General features: G+C 45.3%; 1 protein-coding gene across 3 annotated transcripts in view; it reads left to right on the plus strand.

The window, feature by feature from the left end:
• HIP1 (huntingtin interacting protein 1) overlaps positions 1–10,936 on the plus strand; it is a 165,533-nt gene extending 154,597 nt beyond the window's left edge. For 2 of the 3 annotated variants that reach the window (XM_082644371.1, XM_082644373.1), the window contains exons 26-32: positions 847–947; positions 1,627–1,732; positions 2,859–2,982; positions 3,431–3,492; positions 6,260–6,368; positions 7,129–7,202; positions 7,552–10,936. In XM_082644371.1, coding sequence (XP_082500497.1) covers positions 847–947; positions 1,627–1,732; positions 2,859–2,982; positions 3,431–3,492; positions 6,260–6,368; positions 7,129–7,181 — 555 coding nt within the window. In that variant the 3' untranslated portion in view covers positions 7,182–7,202; positions 7,552–10,936. The remainder of the gene's footprint in view (positions 1–846; positions 948–1,626; positions 1,733–2,858; positions 2,983–3,430; positions 3,493–6,259; positions 6,369–7,128; positions 7,203–7,551) is intronic. The other variant, XM_082644372.1, reaches the window with a different exon arrangement.
• Positions 10,937–23,212: the final 12,276 nt, after the last annotated feature.

A 23,212-nucleotide genomic window follows, 5' to 3' on the forward strand; every position in this document is an offset into this window, starting at 1 on the left:
CTGCCCCCAAAATAGAAAGAGGGACTGAGCAAGGAGTATCTGTACATTCTCAGACTGTCAGGTACTTCCGAAGCATAAAAGCATTTTAAAATTCCAAGTAGGAATTACTGTATTTTTCTTTCAGTTTTATTAAGATATAATTGACACACAGTGCTGTATCAGTTTAAGGTGTACAACATAATGCTTTGACAACGCATATGAAGCGATTATCCCAGTAAGTTTAGTGAAGAACCGTCATCTCTTATAGATGCAAAATGAAAGAAACAAAAAAAGTTTTTTCCTTGTGATGAGAACTCTTAGGATTTAGTCTCAGTATCTTTCATGTATAACATACAGCAGTGTTCATTATATTTATCATGTTGTACATTACATCCCTAGTACTTAATTTATGTTATAACTGGAAGTTACACCTTTTGGCTCCCTCCAATTCCCTCCCCCACCCCATAGCAATTATTTTTTTAATCACTCACTGTGTATTCACTGTCCTCTTTTGGCAAATCACAGAGAGCGGCTAGACTCCCCTCAGATCATAAGTTATTTGTATATACATATAAATAATATATATATTCTTATATATACAATATAGAGATATTGGGATGTGATAGAAATGCTATAGGCTTTGGAGTCAGAAAAGCTGAGGATTTATTTCCATTTATTTCCTACATATCCTTAGGGAAAGTATTTTTGCCTCTCTGAATCTTAGTTTTCTCATCTTTAAAAATGGGAATAATAATGCTCACCCCTCGGGGTTACTGTGAAGACTGCATGGGATAATATATATAAAAGCACCTGGCACATAGTAGGCACACAATAAAAGATAGCTAATAGTATTTTTCACTTCCCTAGGGTACAGCATCCCCTAAAGAGTTTTATGCCAAGAACTCTCGATGGACAGAAGGACTTATCTCAGCCTCTAAAGCTGTGGGCTGGGGAGCCACTGTCATGGTGTAAGTATCCGTCCTTCCCAAGGCTCCTCACCTTCACCCTGCTTTCCAATGATCCACCCTAGAGGGGAAAACTAAGGGGAAAAATTTGCCCCCTAGAAATGAACTGTTGATAGGGAAGTTAATAGGACTGAAAGTTTAAAAGGGAGTCTGGGTCTGAATATAAAAAAGATGTGGTACATATACACAATGGAATATTACTCAGCCATAAAAAGGAACGAAACTGGGTCATTTGTAGAGACATGGATGGTCCTAGAGACTGTCATACAGAGTGAAGTAAGTCAGAGAGAAAAATATTGTATATTAACGCATATATGTGGAATCTAGAAAAATGGTACAGATGAACCGGTTTGCAAGGCAGAAATAGAGACACAGATGTAGAGAACAAACGTATGGACACCAAGGAGGGAAAGTGGGGGGTGGTGGTGGTGGGATGAATTGGGCGATTGGGATTGACATGTATACACTAATATGTATAAAATAGATAACTAATAAGAACCTGCTGTATAAAAAAAAAATTTTTTTTTAAAAAAAGGAGTCTGGGTCTCCTGGAGCAACACGGGGTGGGGCAGGCTGGCTGGGCTCCCTGTCTGCCAGGGTGATGGGAGTGGTCTAAAGGTGAGGTCATTAGGGGTTGCAGCTGTCAGTTTCATAACCCGTCTGGTTCTCTCCTGACTATCAGGGATGCAGCTGATCTGGTGGTACAAGGCCGAGGGAAATTTGAGGAGCTGATGGTCTGTTCGCATGAAATTGCTGCTAGCACCGCCCAGCTTGTGGCCGCATCTAAGGTAGGACCTGTGTTGGGCTTCCCAGGACACTCTATGTTCTGACTGGGTTAGAAAATATACCTGGACCATGGCACTGGCCCCAAGAACTGATTATTTGTCCTGTATCCAGGTAGGTTGAGTCCCAGATAAAAATTCTGCCTCCAAGGGCCCCCTAAAAGCCTTTCGGCAGGGAGCCCCTCTAACCCACCTCTCCACGTGCATGCCTTTTGTCTTCATCATTTTTATTGCAAGTGGCCTTTAAGGGTCCAGCCATGCCAACCTCTGATGAGCAATCGTACATTCAAGGAGCGCTCAAATAAGGAAAATGCTGGCCCAGTAAGCTGGTTACCTGGCTTGGCTCTGAAGTTCCACAATTAATGTCTGCCTCTCTTCAAAAGGGTCCAAATTTGAACCATTGCCCCAGCTAATCCTAATGCAAAGCTCATCACCAAAATCCTTCCATGAGTTGTAGAGTTCCCCAGGGAGTGTTCTTTTACTGTCCTTATTTATTGTTGTCCCAAAATAAGTGATAAAGCTAGAGTTTAAGGCCACCAAGCAAATAAGCCAGGAATGATTTTGTTTTTAATTAATTTATTTAATTTATTTATTATTTTTGGCTGTGTTGGGTCTTCGTTGCTGAGCGCAGGCTTCCTCTAGTTGCAGCGAGTGGGGGCTACTCTTCATTGTGGTGCACGGGCTTCTCATTGCAGTGGCTTCTCTTGTTGTGGAGCACGGGCTCTAGGCACACGGGCTTCAGTAGTTGTGGCTCACGGGCTCCAGTAGTTGTGGCTCGCGGGCTTCAGTAGTTGTGGCTCACGGGCTTCAGTAGTTGTGGCTTGCAGGCTCGGTAGTTGTGGCACACAGGCTTAGCTGCTCCACGACATGTGAGATCTTCCTGGACCAGGGCTCAAACCTGTGTTCCCTGCATTGGCAGGTGAATTCTTAACCACTGCGCCACCAGGGAAGCCCCAGGAATTATTTTTGATATTAGAGAGATGCCAGGAGTTGACCCCCTAGGTACTGATTTTTGAGTTGATTGGTGACCACAGCAGAGCCCATATATTTGTCAAGCACCATCAGACCGACTATCTGATTCCATCCTTGCTGCTCTATGTTGTGTGACCCTAAATCTGCTTGGTCCTGGCAGGTGAAAGCTGATAAGGACAGCCCAAACCTGGCCCAGCTGCAGCAGGCCTCTCGGGGCGTGAATCAGGCCACCGCCGCAGTTGTGGCCTCAACCATTTCTGGCAAATCACAGATCGAGGACACAGGTAGCCTTTCAGAAGCAATGCTTTTCTCATCCATCCTATGTGGCTGCTCATTACATTCTTCTCCACGATTCCGATTTCCCACAGTCCTGTTTGCAAATTCTGTCTTATTTTTTATCTTTGTACATTCAAACTTACCTTCTCAAAAGTTGAGACACCACATAAGCATGCTATTCATCACTCTAGGGACAGGCCTTAGCTAGATTTTCCATTTAGCTATTTCTCTGAATTCAGAGAAATGACTCCACAGGCCTGATTGTCCATTGGGGTGGGGTCTGACCCTGGTTACCCTGTCATTGTCTTCCTCCCTCTCCACCCCTCACTTACATTCACGCGTATGTTGGTAAATGACAAACCAAGCATTTCAGCAGAGCATTGGCACCGGCCACCTCTCAGGTAAGTGTCAGCTGGGGTGTCATTCGACAAGACCCTCCTATTTCCATCATTGCAGACAGCATGGACTTCTCAAGCATGACGCTGACCCAGATCAAACGCCAGGAGATGGATTCCCAGGTAGGAACTCCATCTCTAAGTCTGGTCAGACTCTATGGCCTATGACACTGACCCCAAATACTATTCCCATGGGGAGAAGTCACAGAGAAACTCGCGGGGGAAATGAACACAGAGGTACATATCACCCCAAGAATGAATGTAAGTGATGCTGGAAGAAACAGCGGAGGTGGACAGAGGTGATTAGTAAAGATCAGAATCTTAACTCTTGCCCCCGCGTCTTGGTCTGGCACCCCTCAAAATATTACCAGCTCTCTCCTAAGCAGACCATAAACTGGTATTTAATAGTCTTATAGTGACAATTTTTTGAAAACTTTCAATATGAATTATTTGTATATGACCTTCAGGTTTTTTTTTTTTTTAAGTCAATCCACTGTTAACCCATCAAAGGTGATGCCATTTCTCAGTTTTAGTAAAGTTATGCCATGCAAAATAGGATCCTGGAAAATACCTGACATCCTTGTTCTAGAATTTCTGGTCACAGTCCTGGGGTAAAGTCCAGCTTGAGACTGGTGAAGTCTATAGGTGGGTCACTCAGCATTTTTAGGAAAAGTCATATGCCAGGTGTCTGTAGACACTGAAAGAACTGGGCTCAGGCCTGAGTCTCCTCCACCTACACCCTCCTGCTTCTGTTCTCTTCCCATCCCTCTTGATTTTAAATACCATCTATGTGCCGATAAATACCCCATTCTTCTCCCCAACTTAGGTCCCCACGTTCTTCTCTTTGAGCTCTGTACTTGCTCAATTGCCTACGGGATGTCTCCACTTCATGCCCAAGAAGTACAGGCATCCAGACTTAGTGTGTCCAGAACAGGTCTCTTGGTTTCCCTCTCACCCAAATCTGTTCCTCCTCTGGTTTTCTCTATCGCAGTAAATGGCACCACCACCCCCCACCTGGGTGCTGAGCCCCAAACCTGGGAGTCGTCCTTGGTTCCTCTCCCTCCCCCTCCACATCCAGCCTACCAGCAAGTCCTGTCAACTCTCAGTCTCTAAAACATAGCCTTAACCTTTCCAGTCTTCCATCTCCCTAACCTAGTCTAAGCCACTGTTGTCTCCTGCTGAGCTACTGCAGAAGCAACTTACCTATATTGTATGCAAGTATGTGTTTTAGAATTATCCCATGGCGGGGCAGGGAGAACAGGAAAGAGTATTGCTGAGACAAGTCTGGCCATGAGTTGGTAGTTGATGGAACAACATGAAAGGTATATGGTGGGGTTCACTGTACCAGTCTCCATCCTTCTGTATATGTTTTACATTTTCCATAATAAAAAGTTTAAAAAGCAAAAAAAAACGAACCACCTTACTGGGTCTAGTTGCTTCTACTCTGCCCATGTTCAATGCATTTAGCCTCAACATATTGTAAAAATGTAAATGACGACATGTCAGTTCCCTGCTTAAAATCTTCCGCTGGCTTCCTTTGGACTTGGAGTAATACCCAGACTCCTCCCCCTGGCCCGTGGGCCGCAGTCGTAATGATCCTTGCCTATTGCTCCAACCTCACCTCATGACTTTGTCCCGGTCAAAAGTTACTTCCTGAGAGTAGCCTTTGCTGCCCACCCTTAGTCTTTATCACTAAGTCGCCCTGTGTCATTTGCTTTATGATCAGGTCTTTTCTTGTTCATTAGTTTGTCTCTTCCCGCCATGAGGTAAGCAGGGACCTTGTCTGTCCAGGCACCACTGTGTCTCCAGCACCTGTAACAGAGCCTGGGGTCCATTATGGGTGCTCAGCAAATATTTCTTGCAATAATAAATAAAATAATTAATGAGGAGGAGGAATAGCCAAGAACCAACCCTTCCTTTAGTGAGATTGTACCTTTTCCTGCACAATAATAACCCTAAGTTATACCAACCCCTCAAAAATGCCAGAACCATTGTATTTGATTCCTGCCTAGACTTCCAGAGAACTGAGGTTGAAGGAGATGGGTTACAACTGGATTAGAATGTATCATATAGATAGACTAAACATTAGAGTTGTCCTTTTCTTCCCATTGTTTCTCTTTTTATTTATTGAAATAGAGTTGACGTACACTGTTACATTAGTTTCAGGTATACTACATAGTGATTTGACATTTGCATACATCACGAAATAATCATCACAATAAGTCTAATGATTATCTGTCTCCATACAAAGTTATTACAATACCACTGACCATATTCCTTATGGTGTATATCATATCCTTGTGACTTATTTATTTTATAACTGGAGGTTTGTACCTCTTAATCCCCTTCACATATTTCACCCCCCCCCCCGCCCCAACCTCCCCTCCACTCTGTCAACTACCTGTTTATTCTCTGCATCTGTGAGTCTCTTTCATGTTATTTTGTTTTGTTCTTTAGATTCCACATTTAGGTGAGATCATATGGTATTTGTCTTTCTATGACTTACATCACTTTTCAAAATACCTTCTAGATCCAACCATGTTGTTGCACATGGCAAGATTTTTCATTTTTTTTAATAGCTGAGTAGTATGTTTTTAGTTAGTGATTTATCAGAGGAACGTAAGATAAGCCCTACTCCCATTTAGGCATTTGGACCATAAAGTATCATTCATTTCCAGTAGAGGGTCCCAGTGAGAAAGCATAAAAGCCATTGGGATAGATGGATGAACGAGAGGATGGAGAAATTAGAGCAGAGACAAGGGTGAAATTGAGGACTGGGTAAGCTATGGATAACCTGGACAGTGAGTCCTGGACCACAGAGCAAAGGGATTAGGTCGACAGGAGACCGTTCTCAGGTCCCTGCTCAAAGCAAAGGCCACTTTCCCCACAGGTTAGGGTGCTGGAGCTAGAAAACGAACTGCAAAAGGAGCGTCAAAAACTGGGAGAGCTTCGGAAAAAGCATTACGAGCTCGCTGGTGTCGCCGAGGGCTGGGAGGAAGGTGAGCCAAGGACTGGCACAGCCCCCAGGGAGGGAGGTGGGGGGATGCTGTGTGATGAGGGCCTCCCCCTCCCATACAGCGGAACCAGGAACTTCTCCCTCCTCCCTTCTATTCACAGGGCATCTTTTTTCTCCAGTGGTGAATAACCCGTAAGCCCCAAACTGGGGTACATTGTGGTGAATAGAAAGCTTTTGTGGTCATCTTTCAAGACCTGAATGTTGACCAGTGGACTGAATGGTCACTCACTCACACCATTGCCTTCCAGACCCAGTTAGCCTGCTTTTTCTCCCCAGGAGTTTAGTTTCAGGCCAGCATCAAGTTGAGTAGTGAACGAATGAATAGTGGTCAGTGAAGGTCCAGCAGACAGGGCAAGTAAATTCCAAGCTTCTGGCTGCCTAGAGCCAGCTATGGGTAGCAATGGCGAGAGGTAGAAAGGGTCAGGAGCTAGAAACAGTGTGGAGTGGAGTAAGGCTCACCCCGCCAGCCCAGGGACTCTTGGTCGCCCGGAGTCTGTGCGGGCTGCTTCTCTGAACATCCAAAGTGGCCAACTTGATCACAACCAAGATCGTGATTCTCACTGGGCTCACTGACTCTGGGAGCCCGCCACAGATGCCGCCCAGTCATTCCTGGACACTTGACCCACGGAATAGGTGGTTATGATTATGTATTTTAGAGCCCAACCTGGCAGCCGTTTCTGTTGGCTAGATGAATGTGTGCGTGCACCAAACACTGTGAAACATAAGTGACTATTGTCTTTTAGGAACAGAAGCATCACCACCTACGCTGCAAGAAGCGATCACCGAGAAAGAATAGAGTTACACCGACGTCCCACAGGTCAGAGTGTAAATCCTTGTTGTCCATCTGTGTGTGTGTGTGATTCCCCCAGTCATGGGCCAGACCCTGGGAGTGCGCGCCACGCCCATCATCCAGTGCTGAGGACCTGCCCAGCCTTCCAAAGACTCCCTCCACAGCCCATGATCTGTGTTCTTTCACTCCTCCCCCACCGCCAAGAAGAGGGGAGCCCAGGGCCACCCCGACAGAGGGGACCTCCCTCCCGGTCCTGCCTGTTTTACCCCCAAACAGTTGGTATCCTTGTTGGGGGGTGGGGTGGGAGGCTTGTTGCTACTGCTGTTGAGCTGGAGAGCGAAGATCTTACACGTTTTCTTTTCTGTTTTCTTCTTAGCCTTTTCCGTTTCATCATTTGCACAAACTTGTGAACACCGGGGGACTGGTGGATTCCAAACCGTGACCCGACCCTGAGGCTGCACGGAGTCGGAAGAAGAGCAGGAGTGTCCTGGCAGTGCCAGGCAATGCCCCCCTCTTTTGGCAGTTCCATGGATTCCCACTGCTTCTTATGGTGGTCGGGTCTTTTTTTCCCCAAGTTTCACTCACATAGCCAACACTCCCAGGGGATCGCCTCTGAAGCCCTGAGCTATTGGGGGCCCCTAACCACAGCAGCTCACAGCAATGGTGCTGCCTAGGCTTCGCCACGGTGCTCCCCGCCGGCCCCCCGAGCCAAGTGTCCTGCTGAGCGAGTGTGGGTCGGCCGAGGCCACTCCCCGGGGTCGGGCGGAAGGAGAGCGAGTGCCTTGCCTTCTAAAGCTGGAGCCCAGCCGAAAGCCTCTGCCCACCTTCACAAGTGAGGGGCAACAGAGAGAGGGAGAGGAAGGGTGCACACAGCCCAGGTCTTCAGGAGACCACCTTTCTTGGAAACTCCTTGTGATCGGGCTGAAAAGCCTTATCCCATGCTTGAACCCAGCCAGTGAGAGTAGCCACACTTCCTCCCCCCGGAAGGAATCTTCCATGGCCCCTCAGTTGACACCTCCCTTCATACCCAGGCAGGGCCCTAAGACGGAACACGTGAGGGGTTTCCAATCCCTTTCTCCAAATGTCTGCCTTGGCATCCTCTTGAATCTCAAGAAGATAGTTCCATGTTCTACCTAATGGACAGACCCAGAAGATCAGGCCAACTTGCTCCCAGCAGGAAAGACCCTGGGCTTGGTTTGGTACCTTGAATATTATGACTAATCTCCATTAGCAGCAGTGCTGGCAGCAACCAGGATTTCAGGTGTGACTATGGCTAGGCTTGCGTTGCTGCCTGAGTACATCCGTCTTCAAGAATCGGAAACAAGACCTAGAGGCCATCCCGATCTGTCGTTGCCGGTTTGGATCTTGAAGGAAGAAGGTTCCTCAGAGCATCTGGGTCAGGGAAAACAAGAGAGGGGGACCACTGGCTCTGACCCCTTCCAACCACACATCCCGGGCCCTGGCTGCCTTGCGGACAGGATGAGGACAGAAGGAGCTTGAACCATGTCCTGGAGGTGGGCAGCCCGCCAGCACTTCTTCACCTCCAGATGGACCCCGGCATTTAAGTGACCTTCCCATCTTGGACAAACAATGTCTTCCTTCCTTTATCTGTAGCAATTCATAGGTAGTAGCCAACAAGCACTTCCCAGGACCTGTCCCCAAGGACCATTGCTGAGTGTTGCTACGTGACAGGTTGTGAGACTCCCGTTTGATCACTGTGAATCAACTCTCTCTCCTTCCCAAGCCCCCACCGCCAACTCCCTTTCTCTGCATTTTCTAACTAGGGCACTCAAAAAACTGCGTCCCATTAGCTCAGATTATGAGACTCAGATATGTGATCTCCATACTGGGCTAACGAGATAGCAGCAGTAGAAATTGACCGGTCTTATGTTTACTGCTTCTTTGTGCTCAACTATTTTTCCACCCAAGCCTCAGAAGGAATGATGTGTAGCATCCCTGGCCCAGCTGTGCCTATTCAGCCAATTGGTGTGTTCTCAGCATGGGTCAACACTTCCAAAGGTGGCTGGTCCTCACTTCCAGAATCTCAGCCATTCAGACTATTGTGCTCCAAATTACCGATGGGGGGAAAATCTAGTATATGGGACCAGATTAGGATTCCCTGAGTAACACTCCCTCTAAAAAGAAGCCATAATAATTTTTAAAGCCTTCATGGGCTTCTCCGGAGTAATTAAACAGTTAAGAAAGCACTTAAACAGGAACACAGGCTAATTCAGTCTCACATGAGGAAATATATGTCAGAATTAGTATAATTACTTTTATAATCGCTTGACTTAGAAGCCAGTCCATTCTCTAGCCCAAATCAAAATGTTGTACCTTGGCTACTCTAAAAATGAGTGTGTTATCCTGGGTGTGAAATGCCTTGGTTAAAACAGGAATCACATCCTCAGGCTAAAAATGAACCTCACAGCCTTTTAAATTACTCACTGAGCATCATTCGTGACTTGAGTCTCATGGGTCAGTGTAAATGGGTCAGAGCAAGGCAGGACAACAGTGAAGTGATGGCTAGGGTTGACGAGAGGCCGAAATACAGCCATATCCATTATTTTAATTGTGTAGCACAGTGTCTCATATCTCTAGAGTAAGGATATGAGTGTACATAATAAGGGAAAAAAATTGAAGGAGAGACCTACCTTTGTGGGGTATTTATATCTGAGCACAGAGTTTAAATGAGACTCGAATTTAGATTGTTTGCTGATTCTGCTGCCCACAGCAGGATCCCTAGGATCCTACCTGAATTTGAGTCCCTGACCCAGTGGCTGGAAGAACCATTGTCCAGAGAATCCTTTCTTGGAAGTGTCTGAGCTGCCAAGGCAGACAGCAGGGTTTACAACGGGTACCACGGGGATCATAAGCGCATGTCTCCAGTCCGGTTGGTTTGCTTTGGCCTCTCACTGAGGAGCTGGTTTTGGGCTTGCACCTGGGTGGTGCCTGCTTCTTGGCCAGCTCCTTAGTCTAGAGGGATCTCCTGGCTCCACTTACCTTGGTCTTTACCAAGTGGTGATGTACTTGCTACCTTCTACCACCTTTCTGCGTCTCTGGAAATCTTTTCTGCCAGTGAAAGCCTTCAGTCCTGGCACTGGCCTTCCAACCAGACTGGCTTTGCCCTCTCTCTCCACCATCCTTGGTCCTCCAGAGACCGCGCTGCCTGTTGCATAGAAAACCACCACCTCGGGCCTGCCAGCCGTCAACACAGCATACCGGGCCAGCTGTCTACTGCTCACATCTCCCAGGTCCAGACCAAATACAGGATTAGCAACCCACAGTGGCAACTTGGCCTCTCACCCCAGGAGCCAAAGCAGCATGAAACAATTGGTCAAACATCGTTGGGTCCGATTCTGAGAGTAGGTGATTTTCAGACATGTCTTTCAGGTGACCCTCAACTACCTCAGGTTTGAAGGCCCTAAATTAGGCTGATTACTACTCAAAGGGGCAAACTGAGGGGGTTCAGATAAATCTTGGTGATGACGCAATTGTCTCAAACTTATAACAAACTTTCACGTTTAGGTTTTCAGGGATGGGATTGGGTTTTTTCTTCTGTTTTTAACCTTTTCCCCAATTTTCCATTAGAATAGTTCCTATAAATGAATTTCATTTTTCACTGAGTGCCTACCTTCCCAGGGCAGGTAGCCACTGGTTTTGTTTCCTTCCAACAGTACTTTTATTATGGTATTAAGACTTTTCTTTGTATAATACATTGCATCTGTGTTTTCAATTTTTCAATAAATATTTCAACCTGGCAATGGAGAGGAGTGGTGATAACTGACCAATCAAAGTGGTTTTGAGGTCTGGGGTTTCAGTGAAAAGCCTACATTTATATCCCAAGGTTCACTGAATCCACTTAGCTCTGCACCTCTGGGAATATGTCTTAAAAACAAGACATTTTCTGAAGCGTAAAACGATTGCATTTCCTTTGCTACTTTAGAAGAAAGAAACATTAGTTTGCACCCCTTAGCACTTTTCCATCCTCCGTACCCTCTCTTGTCCTTGGGAGTGATCAAACAGACAGTGTCTAAGTGTTCAATATAGTACTGTAATTTATCTAGAAGGCCAGGTCACTGCATGAAATCTGGGGTCTTGAGCTATGGATATTCCCTTGTCCACCCTAAAGATGTAAAAATAATGTGCCATCTTAAAAATGCATGGGGCTGGGCTTCCCTGGTGGCGCAGTGGTTAAGAGTCCGCCTGCCGATGCAGGGGACACGGGTTCGTGCCCCGGTCTGGGAAGATCCCACATGCCGCGGAGCGGCTGGGCCCGTGAGCCATGGCCGCTGGGCCTGTGCGTCCGGAGCCTGTGCTCCGCAACGGGAGAGGCCACAACAGTGAGAGGCCCACATACCACAAAAAAAAAAAAAAATGCATGGGGCGAATTCTGCTCAGGGCCAGAAGCTGCCAATCATAAGGGGATTCAGAGCAAGCCAGTCACAGCTACCAGAGGATTTGCAGAAGGAGCTGACAGAATGGGGCCGGCTGCATGGTGACTTTCCCTGGCAGGATCATCTGTAACCTAATGCTGCCAGTGTGTTAAGCCAAGGGGACCTGCAAGGGAGGAAGGGAGATGGGGAAGGCCTGGGGTTGGCAAGCAGGAGAATTGCCCAAATGACTCACAAAGGACAGAGAGAATGAAGCAAGCCATCGGTAGAGTCTATAACTAAGGAGGTCAAATAATCAGGAAAACTGAAGGAAAATAGTGTTGAAAGTGCCCAGTGGGGAAGATGATCTTGATAAATACAGAAAATGGGAAACACTTGCCTACAGCTGTGTTTTTCTCCTCTCTCTAGCAGGATACAAAGGTGAGCCTGCTCCATTTGAAGCCCCACAGATAGAATGGATGGTTCTTGGTCACAGCCCTCTTGCATGTCACTCCTGGAGCTTGAGTGTGAAACTGAGAGGTCCAGAAAGCCAAGCAGAGGACCACCTGGAACAAACAGGGGCCCCAAGCTTTGAACTGCCTTCTCCCGAAACCTGCACGTGACATTGACCAGATGCCCCAGAGGCTCTGGTACTTACCCCCTTAGGGGTCTTCCCGGGGCCCTGTGGCCAGGCCCCAGTTCTAAGAGGGCAGCCTGGGTGGCTGGTCACTCTGGCCAGTAGAGTATTTCTTACGGGGAATCGTGAGATCAGGCCACCAGAATGTTTTGTGGCTAACAAGCCATACAGAAGGAAGGAGGGGGAGTTAGGGTTTATACAGACAGGAGCCAAACTTGTTTGGGACCTAGGGGTGGCCCTGGCAAAGTGAAAATGAACAAAGGGTTGAAATGGGAGGGTAGCCTAGAAGAAATTGAAGCCAAGGGCATATAGCCAAAATATCGTATATACCACACTGTTGTGACTTAAAGCCAGTGAGCTTTAATCTTGCTCACCATGGTTGTACTCAGCCTCTAACACATTACCCAACGTACGTTTAAACATTTTGGAGTGAATGAACTCTTTTTACACCACATTCTTACTTATACACATATTTTATGCATCCGTTCATTGCGCAGGCTCTGAAATTTCCAATGAAGCCTTTCCGTTCCCTGTCCTTACATTAACATATTCATTAGTCGTTGTTAAGTGTCTACTCTACCAGGCACTGGGAACAGGGTGGAGAGCAAAAATAGATGCGGTCCCGCCCTTCTGGAGCTTACAGGCTATGGGAGGAGACAAATAGGATAATCAAATAATCACAGTAACAAGTGTGTAACGACAACTGGAGGAAGTGCAGTAAAGGAACAGGACAGAGTTCTCTGAGAGCATGTAAGGATGCCACTGGGGTAGGGTACAAAGGGAATTTCGTTTTTACCTGGACTGTTTTGATGGGGTTCAGGACGTGCTACCCCCAAATATAGCACTTTGGCCTGTGGAATATTTGAAACTGAAGGAGATTGAAAATGGCATATGGAGGAGGGACTTTCTGACCTTCCTCTGAAGCAGATCATGTGAGAGGTGCCTTCCTTGTACCCAGAGGAAAGGAACCTCCTTATCTCCACGTGAGGGATGCCGAGAGGAATCTGAGCAGCCCTTGCCGTTTCCCCAGTTTCCTACACTCAGCTCATGTCCTTTCCTCCTCTCCCATTTTCCCTTAATTCTCTGCTCTTCATCCAATCGAGCATAAAAACACTCAGGTGTGACTGCCTCTTTAGGTCTTCATTCCCTTATGAAGGCTCCCACATCACATAGAACTTGCATCATTTGTGTGCTTTTCTCTTGTTAGTCTTTTGTTACAAGGGCCCCAGCTGCGAACATAGAAGGGTAAAGGGAAATGACCTTTTCCCTCTGTTATAGTTTCTGGCAACCACAGAGGGATGGCTGGGACACCTCATTGGCTCTGCGGCCTGTAGACAGGATCCTGGGAAAACTAACCAAAACCAGTGAAAGGTAAGACTGTACTACCAAAGTCAGCTCTCCCGGATCTCCATCTGTAGGGCCCAGTTGAGAGAGGAAGGTAAAAAATATCTCCTTGTCCCTTCCTTTTCAAATTCAGATTAGCACAAGAGAAACATTTGTCAAAATTAATTCTTTGGATTGTGGGACTTCCCTGGTGGTCCAGTGGTTAAGACTCTACACTCCCAATGCAGGGGGCCCGGGTTCGATTACTGGTCAGGGAACTAGATCCCACATGCATGCCCCAACTAAGAAGTCCACATGCCGCAACTAAAGATCCCATGGGCCGCAACGAAGATCCCATGTGCCACAACTAAGACCAGGCACAGCCAAAATAAATAAATAAATATTTTTAAAAAATTATTTGGATTGTGACTCTGGTTAAATTTGGTTTGGGGGGCCCATTGGTTATTGATCTTGCTCTCTTGTTTGTCAACTCCTGCTTTCCTGTTTGTCTTGGGTTTTTTTTTTTTTTTTTTTTTTTTTGCGGTACACGGGCCTCTCACTGTTGTGGCCTCTCCCGTTGTGGAGCATAGGCTCCGGACGCGCAGGCTCAGCGGCCATGGCTCACGGGCCCAGCCGCTCCGCGGCATGTGGGATCTTCCCAGACTGGGGCACGAACCCGTGTCCCCTGCATCAGCAGGCAGACTCTCAACCACTGTGCCACCACGGAAGCCCCCTGTTTGTCTTGTTTTGTGTCCTGGGGGCTTGTCTTGGCTTTCCTCCTGCCAAAGCATGAAAATTGTCAGTTCTTGCCTGTGCAGGAGGCCAACCAGCAGGTAGGATCCCCAAGAATATGGCTGCACAGAAATCTGGGCTGCACCTCATTTGCAGCTAACATCCTACCAATTGTTCCCAGCTCTCTGGGGGAAACAATGATCTTTCTTCCTTTCTTTTGGCTCTCTTTGGGAGTGGCTCCAGATCATAGGAGGACTGCATACTTGCACCCTCTGTGCGGAGGCCTCTTGTGTCCTCTGTTAAGTCATAAACAGCTTTTACTGGTTTGGGTTTTGAGTCAGTTGGCATAGGTATGACTTTGGTTTTAAAAAAGAAAAAAAGGAGGGGGTAGTCAACACTGCCAGGAATATTTGTTGTTTATCTCAGCTGATAATAAGATATTTGAAAGAATTTTTTTTGAGGGGAGTTCCCTGGTGGCTTGGTGGTTAGGACTCGGTGATTTCATTGCCATGGCCTGGGGTCAATCCCTGGTTGGGGAACTAAGATTCCTGCAAGCTGCGCCAAAAAAAAATTTTTTTTTTTAACGAGCTCTGTTGTCAGTAGTTGGCTTAATTGGAAGCTGATATTCAGACCCTGATAGGAGCTATTTTTTAAGACGTCTCTTGTTTGTGTGGTCCTGCTGCTCCATGGGAACTTCTGTCAACTGAAACCCCCTTCTCGAGCCCCTGCCAACTGTATGGTGCACCAGACCTGTCGTCCTCCTTTTTTTTTTTAATGTTTTATTTATTTAATTTAATTTATTTATTTGTGGCTGCATTGGGTCTTCGTTGCTGTGCACGGGCTTTCTTCTAGTTGTGGCGAGTGGGGGCTGCTCTTCGTTGGGGTGTGTGGGTTTCTCATCGCAGTGGCTTCTCCTGTTGTGGAGCACCGGCTCTACCCGCACAGGCTTCAGTAGTTGTGGCTCGCAGGCTCTAGAGCACAGGCTCAGTAGTTGTGGCACACGGGCTTAGTTGCTCCGCGGCATGTGGGATCTTCCCGGACCAGGGCTTGAACCAGTGTCCCGTGCATTGGCAGGCGGATTCTTAACCATGGCGCCACCAGGGAAGCCCTGTCTTCCTCCTTCTTGTTGACATGATGCTGCTGAGGATAATTGGCTCATCATTGGATTCTTTGGGAAACATAAGATCTCCCCAAACTGGCCCCTCTTCAACCTCTCCCTTGCCATTGCTTCTGCTTCTTTTTTCCCTGTGCCTTCTTTGATCTTCCATCACTTCCCTTGAGTCCTCTGCTGTGACTCCCTTCAAGCCCCTGGCTCCTCCATCCTTCCGTCCACCTCTGCCAGACCTTGTTATACACCAGCCCCTCAGCCACTTGAACTTCAGGCCCCTGCTCTCAAGGGACTGAGGGTCCCCCAGAAGCAACTACCTGAGGCTGCAAAGGAAAAAGGCTAATGCAAAAAGGCTGAATATCGTGGTTGAGAGTCCGCCTGCCGATGCAGGGGACACAGGTTCGTGCCCCGGTCCGGGAAGATCCCACATGCCGTGGAGCGGCTAGGCCCGTGAGCCATGGCCGCTGAGCCTGCACGTCCGGAGCCTGTGCTCCGCAACGGGAGAGGCCACAACAGGGAGAGGCCCGCATACCGCAAAAAAAAAAAAAAAAAAAAAAAAAAAGGCTGAATATTTTAGCCACTCAGATGAGCTTTGGAGACATCCAGACAGCCGCTAGATGTCTCCTCAGTCACTCACCTAAAGCGTAGGTCTCAGCCTCCATGAGATTACCTATCAGGTCAAGTGAAAATCCTAGAAACTTGCTGCACAAATATTGATAAAAAGAATTAGCCCTCATATTGAGTAGGTAACCTCAACTTGTCCCATTTGCCAGAAACACAATTTGGTTAAAAATATAAAGTAGGGGGCTTCTCTGGTGGTGCAGTAGTTGAGAGTCCACCTACTGATGCAGGGGACATGGGTTCGTGCCCCGGTCCAGGAAGATCCCACGTGCCGTGGAGTGGCTGGGCCCATGAGCCATGGCCGTTGAGCCTGCGCGTCCGGAGCCTGTGCTCTGCAACGGGAGAGGCCACAACAGTGAGAGGCCCACATACCGCAAAAAAAAAAAAAAAAAAAAAAAAAAAAAAATATATATATATATATATATATATGAAGTAGGTATAGGAACTTCCATGGTGGTCCAGTGGTTAAGAATCCACCTTCCAGTTCAGGGAACGTGGGTTCGATCCTTGGAACTAAGATCCCACATGCTGCGGGGTAACTAAGCCCGTGCACTCTAGAGCCTGCGCACCACAACTAGAGAGAAGCCTGTGCATCACAACGAAGATCCTGCGTGCTGCAACTAAGACCCAACTCAGCCAAATAAATAAGTATTTAAAAATATATATATAAAGTAGGTATAAACCAGTGAGTTTGTATTACTAAGTTTTACTGACTCATGCTTAAAATTATAAAATGAAAGCTCTAGATCACTGCATTTGTCTGTATGTATGTGTATGTCTATGCCTGTATATTATGTGTAGGTGATATTTTTCTACCTTTGGATGGTATTACCAAATTAGTTATAAAATCCATTAAAGAAGTTCTATCTGAATTGGCTTAGAGATAAATGAGTGAGAAATATAGAAACTAACCCAATTTTTTTTTAAGTTCACATGATCTGGGATAAATATTTGGTAAATAAAGCTAGTCTTAAAATTGTTGGCAAAATAAAAACGGGCATGTCTTTGGAGTTGTCAGCATTAAATATAATGCAGACATACATTTTTTTCCCACCTAGGTTTATACTAAGTCAAACAAGCTTAAGTTATCTCTACTAGATACTTAAGATTATAAAACTATAAATCCAACCTAAGAACAAAATTCACAATAGAAATGAATTGCTTGATGTGTCAAGCATGGCAATTTAAAAAAATTATGTTTAACTTTGAAGGCTCTTTGCTTCTGTGATATTTTTGATACATGCCTGATTTGTCAATGAGAAAAATAACTTGAGATGATGGCTAGCTTTGTTTATTGTCTCATGACATTTTCACAAGCAAGTCAAGCATTGCTAATTCAAAAGTGTTAAGAACAAGAGAATTAAATAGACATGAATGAAAAAAGTTTATAAATAAACTTCTCAACAATAATTTCATTTTCTAATATGTCTACTTAAAAATAGGTTCAAAAACCTTTTGACAACTTGAAACCTTAAAGCTGTTCTAAGTTAAATGATATTCAATGAATATCTAGATCATTTCCAAATAAGGTAAAATACTGAAACATTAATTGCTGACCATAAGTTTATTTATTTGGGGCTTCTTAAATTCTACAGAGACAAAAGATATTCGGGTTTATTAGTGAACATGAATTTTGCCACATGGAAAATTGTACTGTGACAACAAGATCCTACTGTATAGCACAAGGAACTATCTTCAGTATCCTGTAATAAACCATAATGGAAAAGAATAGGAAAAAGAATATGTATATATACGTATAACTGAATCACTTTGCTGTACACCAGAAACTAAGACAACATTGTAAATCAACTATACTTCAATTTTTAAAAATTGAACATTGTACTATAAGGAAGCATATACCCATAAAAAATTATGAGACAGTATATTTGTAAAATGTATTAATCTTCTACAGAATGATAGTACGTGGCAGACAGTTCACAATTGCTTACTTCCTAGTGTTCACAGAAAACTAAAGATTATTAATGGGTAAAAATTATAATCAACATATGTAAATGAAACTACTAGAAACCATAAGGATGAAGTGAAACAGCTATATATGCCAAACATGCAAAGTATGAAGGACATATTTTTGTTAAGGGAAAAAGAGAAATTCTGTCCTAAAATAGAAAGACTGGTTGTTCTAGAATGAGATGGAGGAAAAGAGTAGGACAAAACCTAAATGGATTTTTTTTTTAATTGTTGAAGGTTTGTGGAAAAGGAATCTTGGAAAAGGAATCTTATTTTGTGTGGTCAAAGCTGGCTAAGATTGGACAGATTTATTTATAAGGTTTCTTTTTTTTTAATTAGCTTTAGTGTTAATTGTACACTGATACACACCTAAAATTTGGTTTTCTGTCTCCGTTAAAATGACAAAGATTTCTTAGATTATTGGTCCGTTCTTAATAAGAAATTGTAAAAAAAAAAAAAAAAGAGAAAAAAAAAAGAAAAAAGATTTATCTTTTAAGTAATCTACCTGGGAAACCAGATTTTGTGTTTTGTAATTATTTTCTGTGCTTCATGTTGTCTTTATCAGGTCTTTGATTGAGTCTTCTCAGTATCAAAAGAGCTAAGTTTTGTTCACACCCATGTGACCTTCTGTATTTGCCTTTAAAATCTTTTATTGTCACTTTGGTTAAATAGATGACTAAGGGACTTCCCTGGTGGTGCAGTGGTTAAGAATCCACCTGCCAATGCAGGGGACACAGGTTTGAGCCCTGGTCCAGGAAGATCCCACATGCCATGGAGCAACTAAGCCCGTGTGCCACGACTACTGAGCCTGCGCTCTAGAGCCCGTGAGCCACACCTACTGAAGCCCGTGCACCTAGAGCCTGTGCTCTGCAACAAGAAAAGCCACCTCAATGAGAAGGCCCGTGCACAGCAACGAAGAGCCAATGCAGCCAAAAGTAAATAAATAAATAAATTTATATACATATAAAAAAATACAGATGCAAAGTAGATGTAGGTGAGATCACTTACCAAAAGTAGAGTGGGATGGAGTGGAAAGTTTGTGGCAGACTATAGGAAGTTTGGGGGAAATGTAGTTAATATGACAGCAAGGTCACAAGAATGGATAGAAGAACTTCCAGTCTACAATAGGAAGGAGCACAAAGCTGTGAGAAAGCACACATTTGTGGAAGAGTGAGAGCAACGTTCTTTGCTTTTCACCAGCCATGTTTGGTATCTCTGCAGCCAGACTGGAGAAAGCACACAGCCTGGTTTAGCGAGGGATGGAAACTGGCAAAAAGGCAAAGTGAAAAATCACTGAGGTGAGAGTTGAAATAATTGGTCATAATATCCAAGCTATTTGGGGACAGAAGAGAAGCCCAGAATGCTGCTGGTTAGAGCAAGAGAGCCCTACAGGCTGGATTAAGGATGAAAGTGTGTTTGAAGTAGAACTGGAGGAATGTGAACTATTCTCAATAAAATGAAGGCGCGAGAGGAGTGACAGAATCAGAGTTTGAAGGAATTTCAGAGTTTGAAAGCCACCAAAGGGGCTTTTCTTTAACCCTCAGACTAGTAGAACAGGTATTAGCTGTTCAGTTTGGGCTAGATCTTGTAATAGAATTATTGTAATGGAGGAAATCCTCTTACCAATTGTTTAAATAAGTGCCGGTTCTAAATGCACCGTTTTCCAGGCAGTCTTTATAATGATCTGCGTAGCTTACAAAGAACAGAACAAAATCCAGCCAACCAACCATGGGGAATCTCCAGCCGTGTGTGGGTGCTCTTCCTAGGGGGGAGGGGGGTTGTCCCAGAAAAACCTTGCACCTGCAAAGGGCAGAGCAGAGAGGAGATTAGGGCTCTTAAAGAGCCACAGCCTTGGAGGAACTCACTACCGTAGGGAGCGTGGGTTACTGGGACTGAGTAGATGCCCCCTCCTGTAGAAAAGAGTCACTGAGTAGGATTCCCCCGGTCTGCAAGGTGGTGATGCAACGATCCTCACCAAGCGCTCTTCCCGCGTCCACCTAAGACTCTGCCCGCCCACTGCGGGCAGAGAGTGGACTACCCCGTTGCCTGGCAACCGGATGCGTCTCGCGCCTCAGGCGGGAGTCGCCCACAGTGACGTGAGATGCGCGCAGAGCATGCTGGGACCACGCGGTTTCGAGCTGCCTCTGGGCGGTCAGGTCCCGGAGGCCGGGGGCAGGTCTTCGCGGCCCGGACTGGCGCACGTCGGGCCCTTGCGGGCCGCAGCCACCTGGTCTGGCCTGTTGCGGGAGCCATGGCCCTGCCGTCACCTGGAGGTGCGCAGTCGGGTAAGCCCCTTACACGCCCTCAGGCCGCCTAGGCCCTGCGCGTCTCCCAGGCTCCCCTCTGAGCTGGTCACCCTCGGCTTCCGACTCCGACGAGGTGGTGGACGCAGAGCCGTGTGTGTGTGTGTGTGTGAAGCACGTCAAATTTACAAGGCAGTTCAGCACGTAGTAGGTGCACAGCATTTGTTGCTCAGTGATCGCCCCAGCCGTTCTTTCTTGGTCTTCGTCACTGGTTTCTATGTTCCCGCCCTCGTGGGTCCCAAGGTGCTGCTCCTGGAAGACATTCAGCCTTCTGTGCCTGCTGCTCCTTCCCTGATATCTGCTCCTCAGCTCGGCAACATGTCTCTGTTCAGGGTTCTGTTCTTGGCCCTCTTTTAACAGATGATGGTCTCCTGTAACATCTCCTCAATTACCAGGGTGATTTAGATGGTTCCTTAAGCGCTCTCAACTAACAGGACTTCTAAGCTCTAGGGCTGCATTTTATCTGTCTGTAAGGCAGCTTTTTGTGCCTTTTTTCATACCTCAGACTCCTTCTAAAATCTGAAGTCACAATGTTCACTTTCTGTCCCAATCCCCCACCTCTTGTGTGTTCACTAAACTCACCACAGTCACTAAAGCACGAAACTGTCAGATTTTACTCTTAACCACCCTTGTAGCCCCATCATTCTGTGAGGTGCCAGGTCCTATGCAGCTGTCTCCATCGTTCTGTTCTTTGCATTCTTACTGCTCTCCCACAGGTACCCCAGGCTGTTTGGTTTCTTAATTTAGTCTTCTTTCTGCTTCTCAGGCTGGATAATTTCAAAGGACCTCTCTTCAAGTCTTCTGGGCTTTTATTTCTCAAATCTGCTGGTGAACCCCTCTAGTGAATTTTTCATTTCAGTTAGTGTACTTTTCAGTCCAGAATTTTTGGTTGTTTCCTTTCTATAATTTTTTTGTAGATATTCTCATTTTGTTCATCTTTTATGTTCTTGATTTCCTTTAGTTTCTTTTTCCATGGTTTCCTAAGCTCATTGAGCATGTTTAAGATGGTCGATTTAAAGTTTTTGTTTAGGGACTTGCCTGGTGGCACAGTGGTTAAGAATCCGCCTGCCAATGCAGGGGACATGGGTGCGAGCCCTGGTCCGGGAAGATCCCACATGCCACGGAGCAACTGAGCCTGTGTGCCACAACTACTGAGCCTGCACTCTGGAGCCTGAGAGCCACAACTACTACTACTGAGCCCATGTGCCACAATTACTGAAGCCCACACACCTAGACCCCGTGCTCCACAAGAGAAGCCAACCCAGTGAGAAGCCCGCGCACCGCAACAAATCGTAGCCCCCGCTCGCCACAACTAGAGAAAGCCCGTGCACAGCAACGAAGACCCAATGCAGCCAAAAAATAAAAAATAAACTTATATTAAAATAAATAAATAAATGAAGTAAAGTTTTTGTTTAGTTAGTCCATTGTCTAGGCTTCCTTAGGGATGGTTTCTGTCAAATTGTTTTTTTCCTTCGAATGGTCCATACTTTTCTGTTTCTTTGTTTTAAAATTTTTTGTTGAGAACTGTACATTCTAAGTGTTATAATGTGGTAACTCTCAAAATGTGATTCTTACTCATTAGGGATTGCTAGTTTTTGCTTGTTGAGTGTTGGAGCTGTTACTTTTACAAACTGTTTTTGCGAAGTGTGTATTCCTTGTTTTTCTGTGGTAAGTGAAGTTTCTGTTCCATTTTCTCTGCAGTTAGTCAGTGACCTGACATAGATTTCCTTAAATGTTTGACTCTAAATAGGGAGGTAGGAGAGGGGTATTCTGTCTCTTTAAATCTGATAGATGCTCCCGGGAAAGCCAACGCTGCCAGTAGGGTCAAATCCAAAGTAAGCATCTGTGCTGATCTGATCCTCAGGGATCCATCAGACTGATCAAACTGTGTAACTGCAAACTTTTTTTTTTTTTTTTTTTTGGCCCCGCAGCACGGCATGTAGGATCTTAGTTCCCTGATCAGGGGTGGAACCGGCAGCGCCCCCTGCAGTGGGAGCGCGGAGTCTTAACCACTGGATCACCAGGGAGGTCCCTGTAAGCCCAAACTTTTGGAGGACAATGTTTCCACCATCTACTCTGGCATCAGCCAGCTTCTTCAGGAATGCAGGCTGCTATCCATACAGCTGCAGCACGTCTGAGGAATGAGGGATATTGACTAGTTTGCACATGTTGCTCACTTGTGAAAGATCAGCAACCTTTCCCTTCATTGTTATAAGGACTCCTCTGGTTGTTAAAAGTGACTCCTCTGGTCATGTTCCAAGTTAAAATGACTCCTCTGGTCATGTTCCAAGTTCCAAAATAGTTGATTTCAATCTTTCTTTGTAGCTCAATGATTGCTTTGGTGAAGGGACAAACCCCTAGTTCCTACTCTGCCATTTTGTGTGACATCACTGAGTCATATTTTTAAAAATACATATTCTGATAATCTCTGTTTTCTTAATTGGTCTGTTTAGATGATTTACATTTAATATAATTTTTGATTGGTTAGGATTTAAGTCTGCCATTTTACTTACTTTCTGTTTATTCCCTCTGTTTTTTTGTGCCTCCTTTTCCCTTTTCTTGCCTTCTTATGGGATACTTGAACATTTTTTAGTATGTCATTTTAAGATGGCTATAGATTTTTGAAATATAGCTCTCTTTGTATAGGTTTTCAGTGGTTGCTGTTGAGATTACATTACACACACTTATGATAGGTTACTAGTATCAACCTTTTACCAGCTCAAGTGAATGTAGAAACTTCACCACCTTTAGGTCCCTTTTTTCTTTCTTTACGACATTATTGTCTTAAATTTTACCTCTACATACATTGAGAACCACATGAGGCAATGTTATAATTTTGCTTTCATCCAACAAACATAACTTTAAAAATTCAAGAGATTATATCCACACAGATATTTACCCTAAAAATTGCTTTTTTTCATTTCTGATGTTTCAAGCTGCTGTTATTTTCTTTTCATTTGGAGAACTTTTCCTTT

Source organism: Mesoplodon mirus (genome assembly GCF_964341445.2).
Source record: "Mesoplodon mirus genome assembly, chromosome: 15".
In the NCBI taxonomy this organism is placed as follows: Eukaryota; Metazoa; Chordata; class Mammalia; order Artiodactyla; family Ziphiidae; genus Mesoplodon; species Mesoplodon mirus.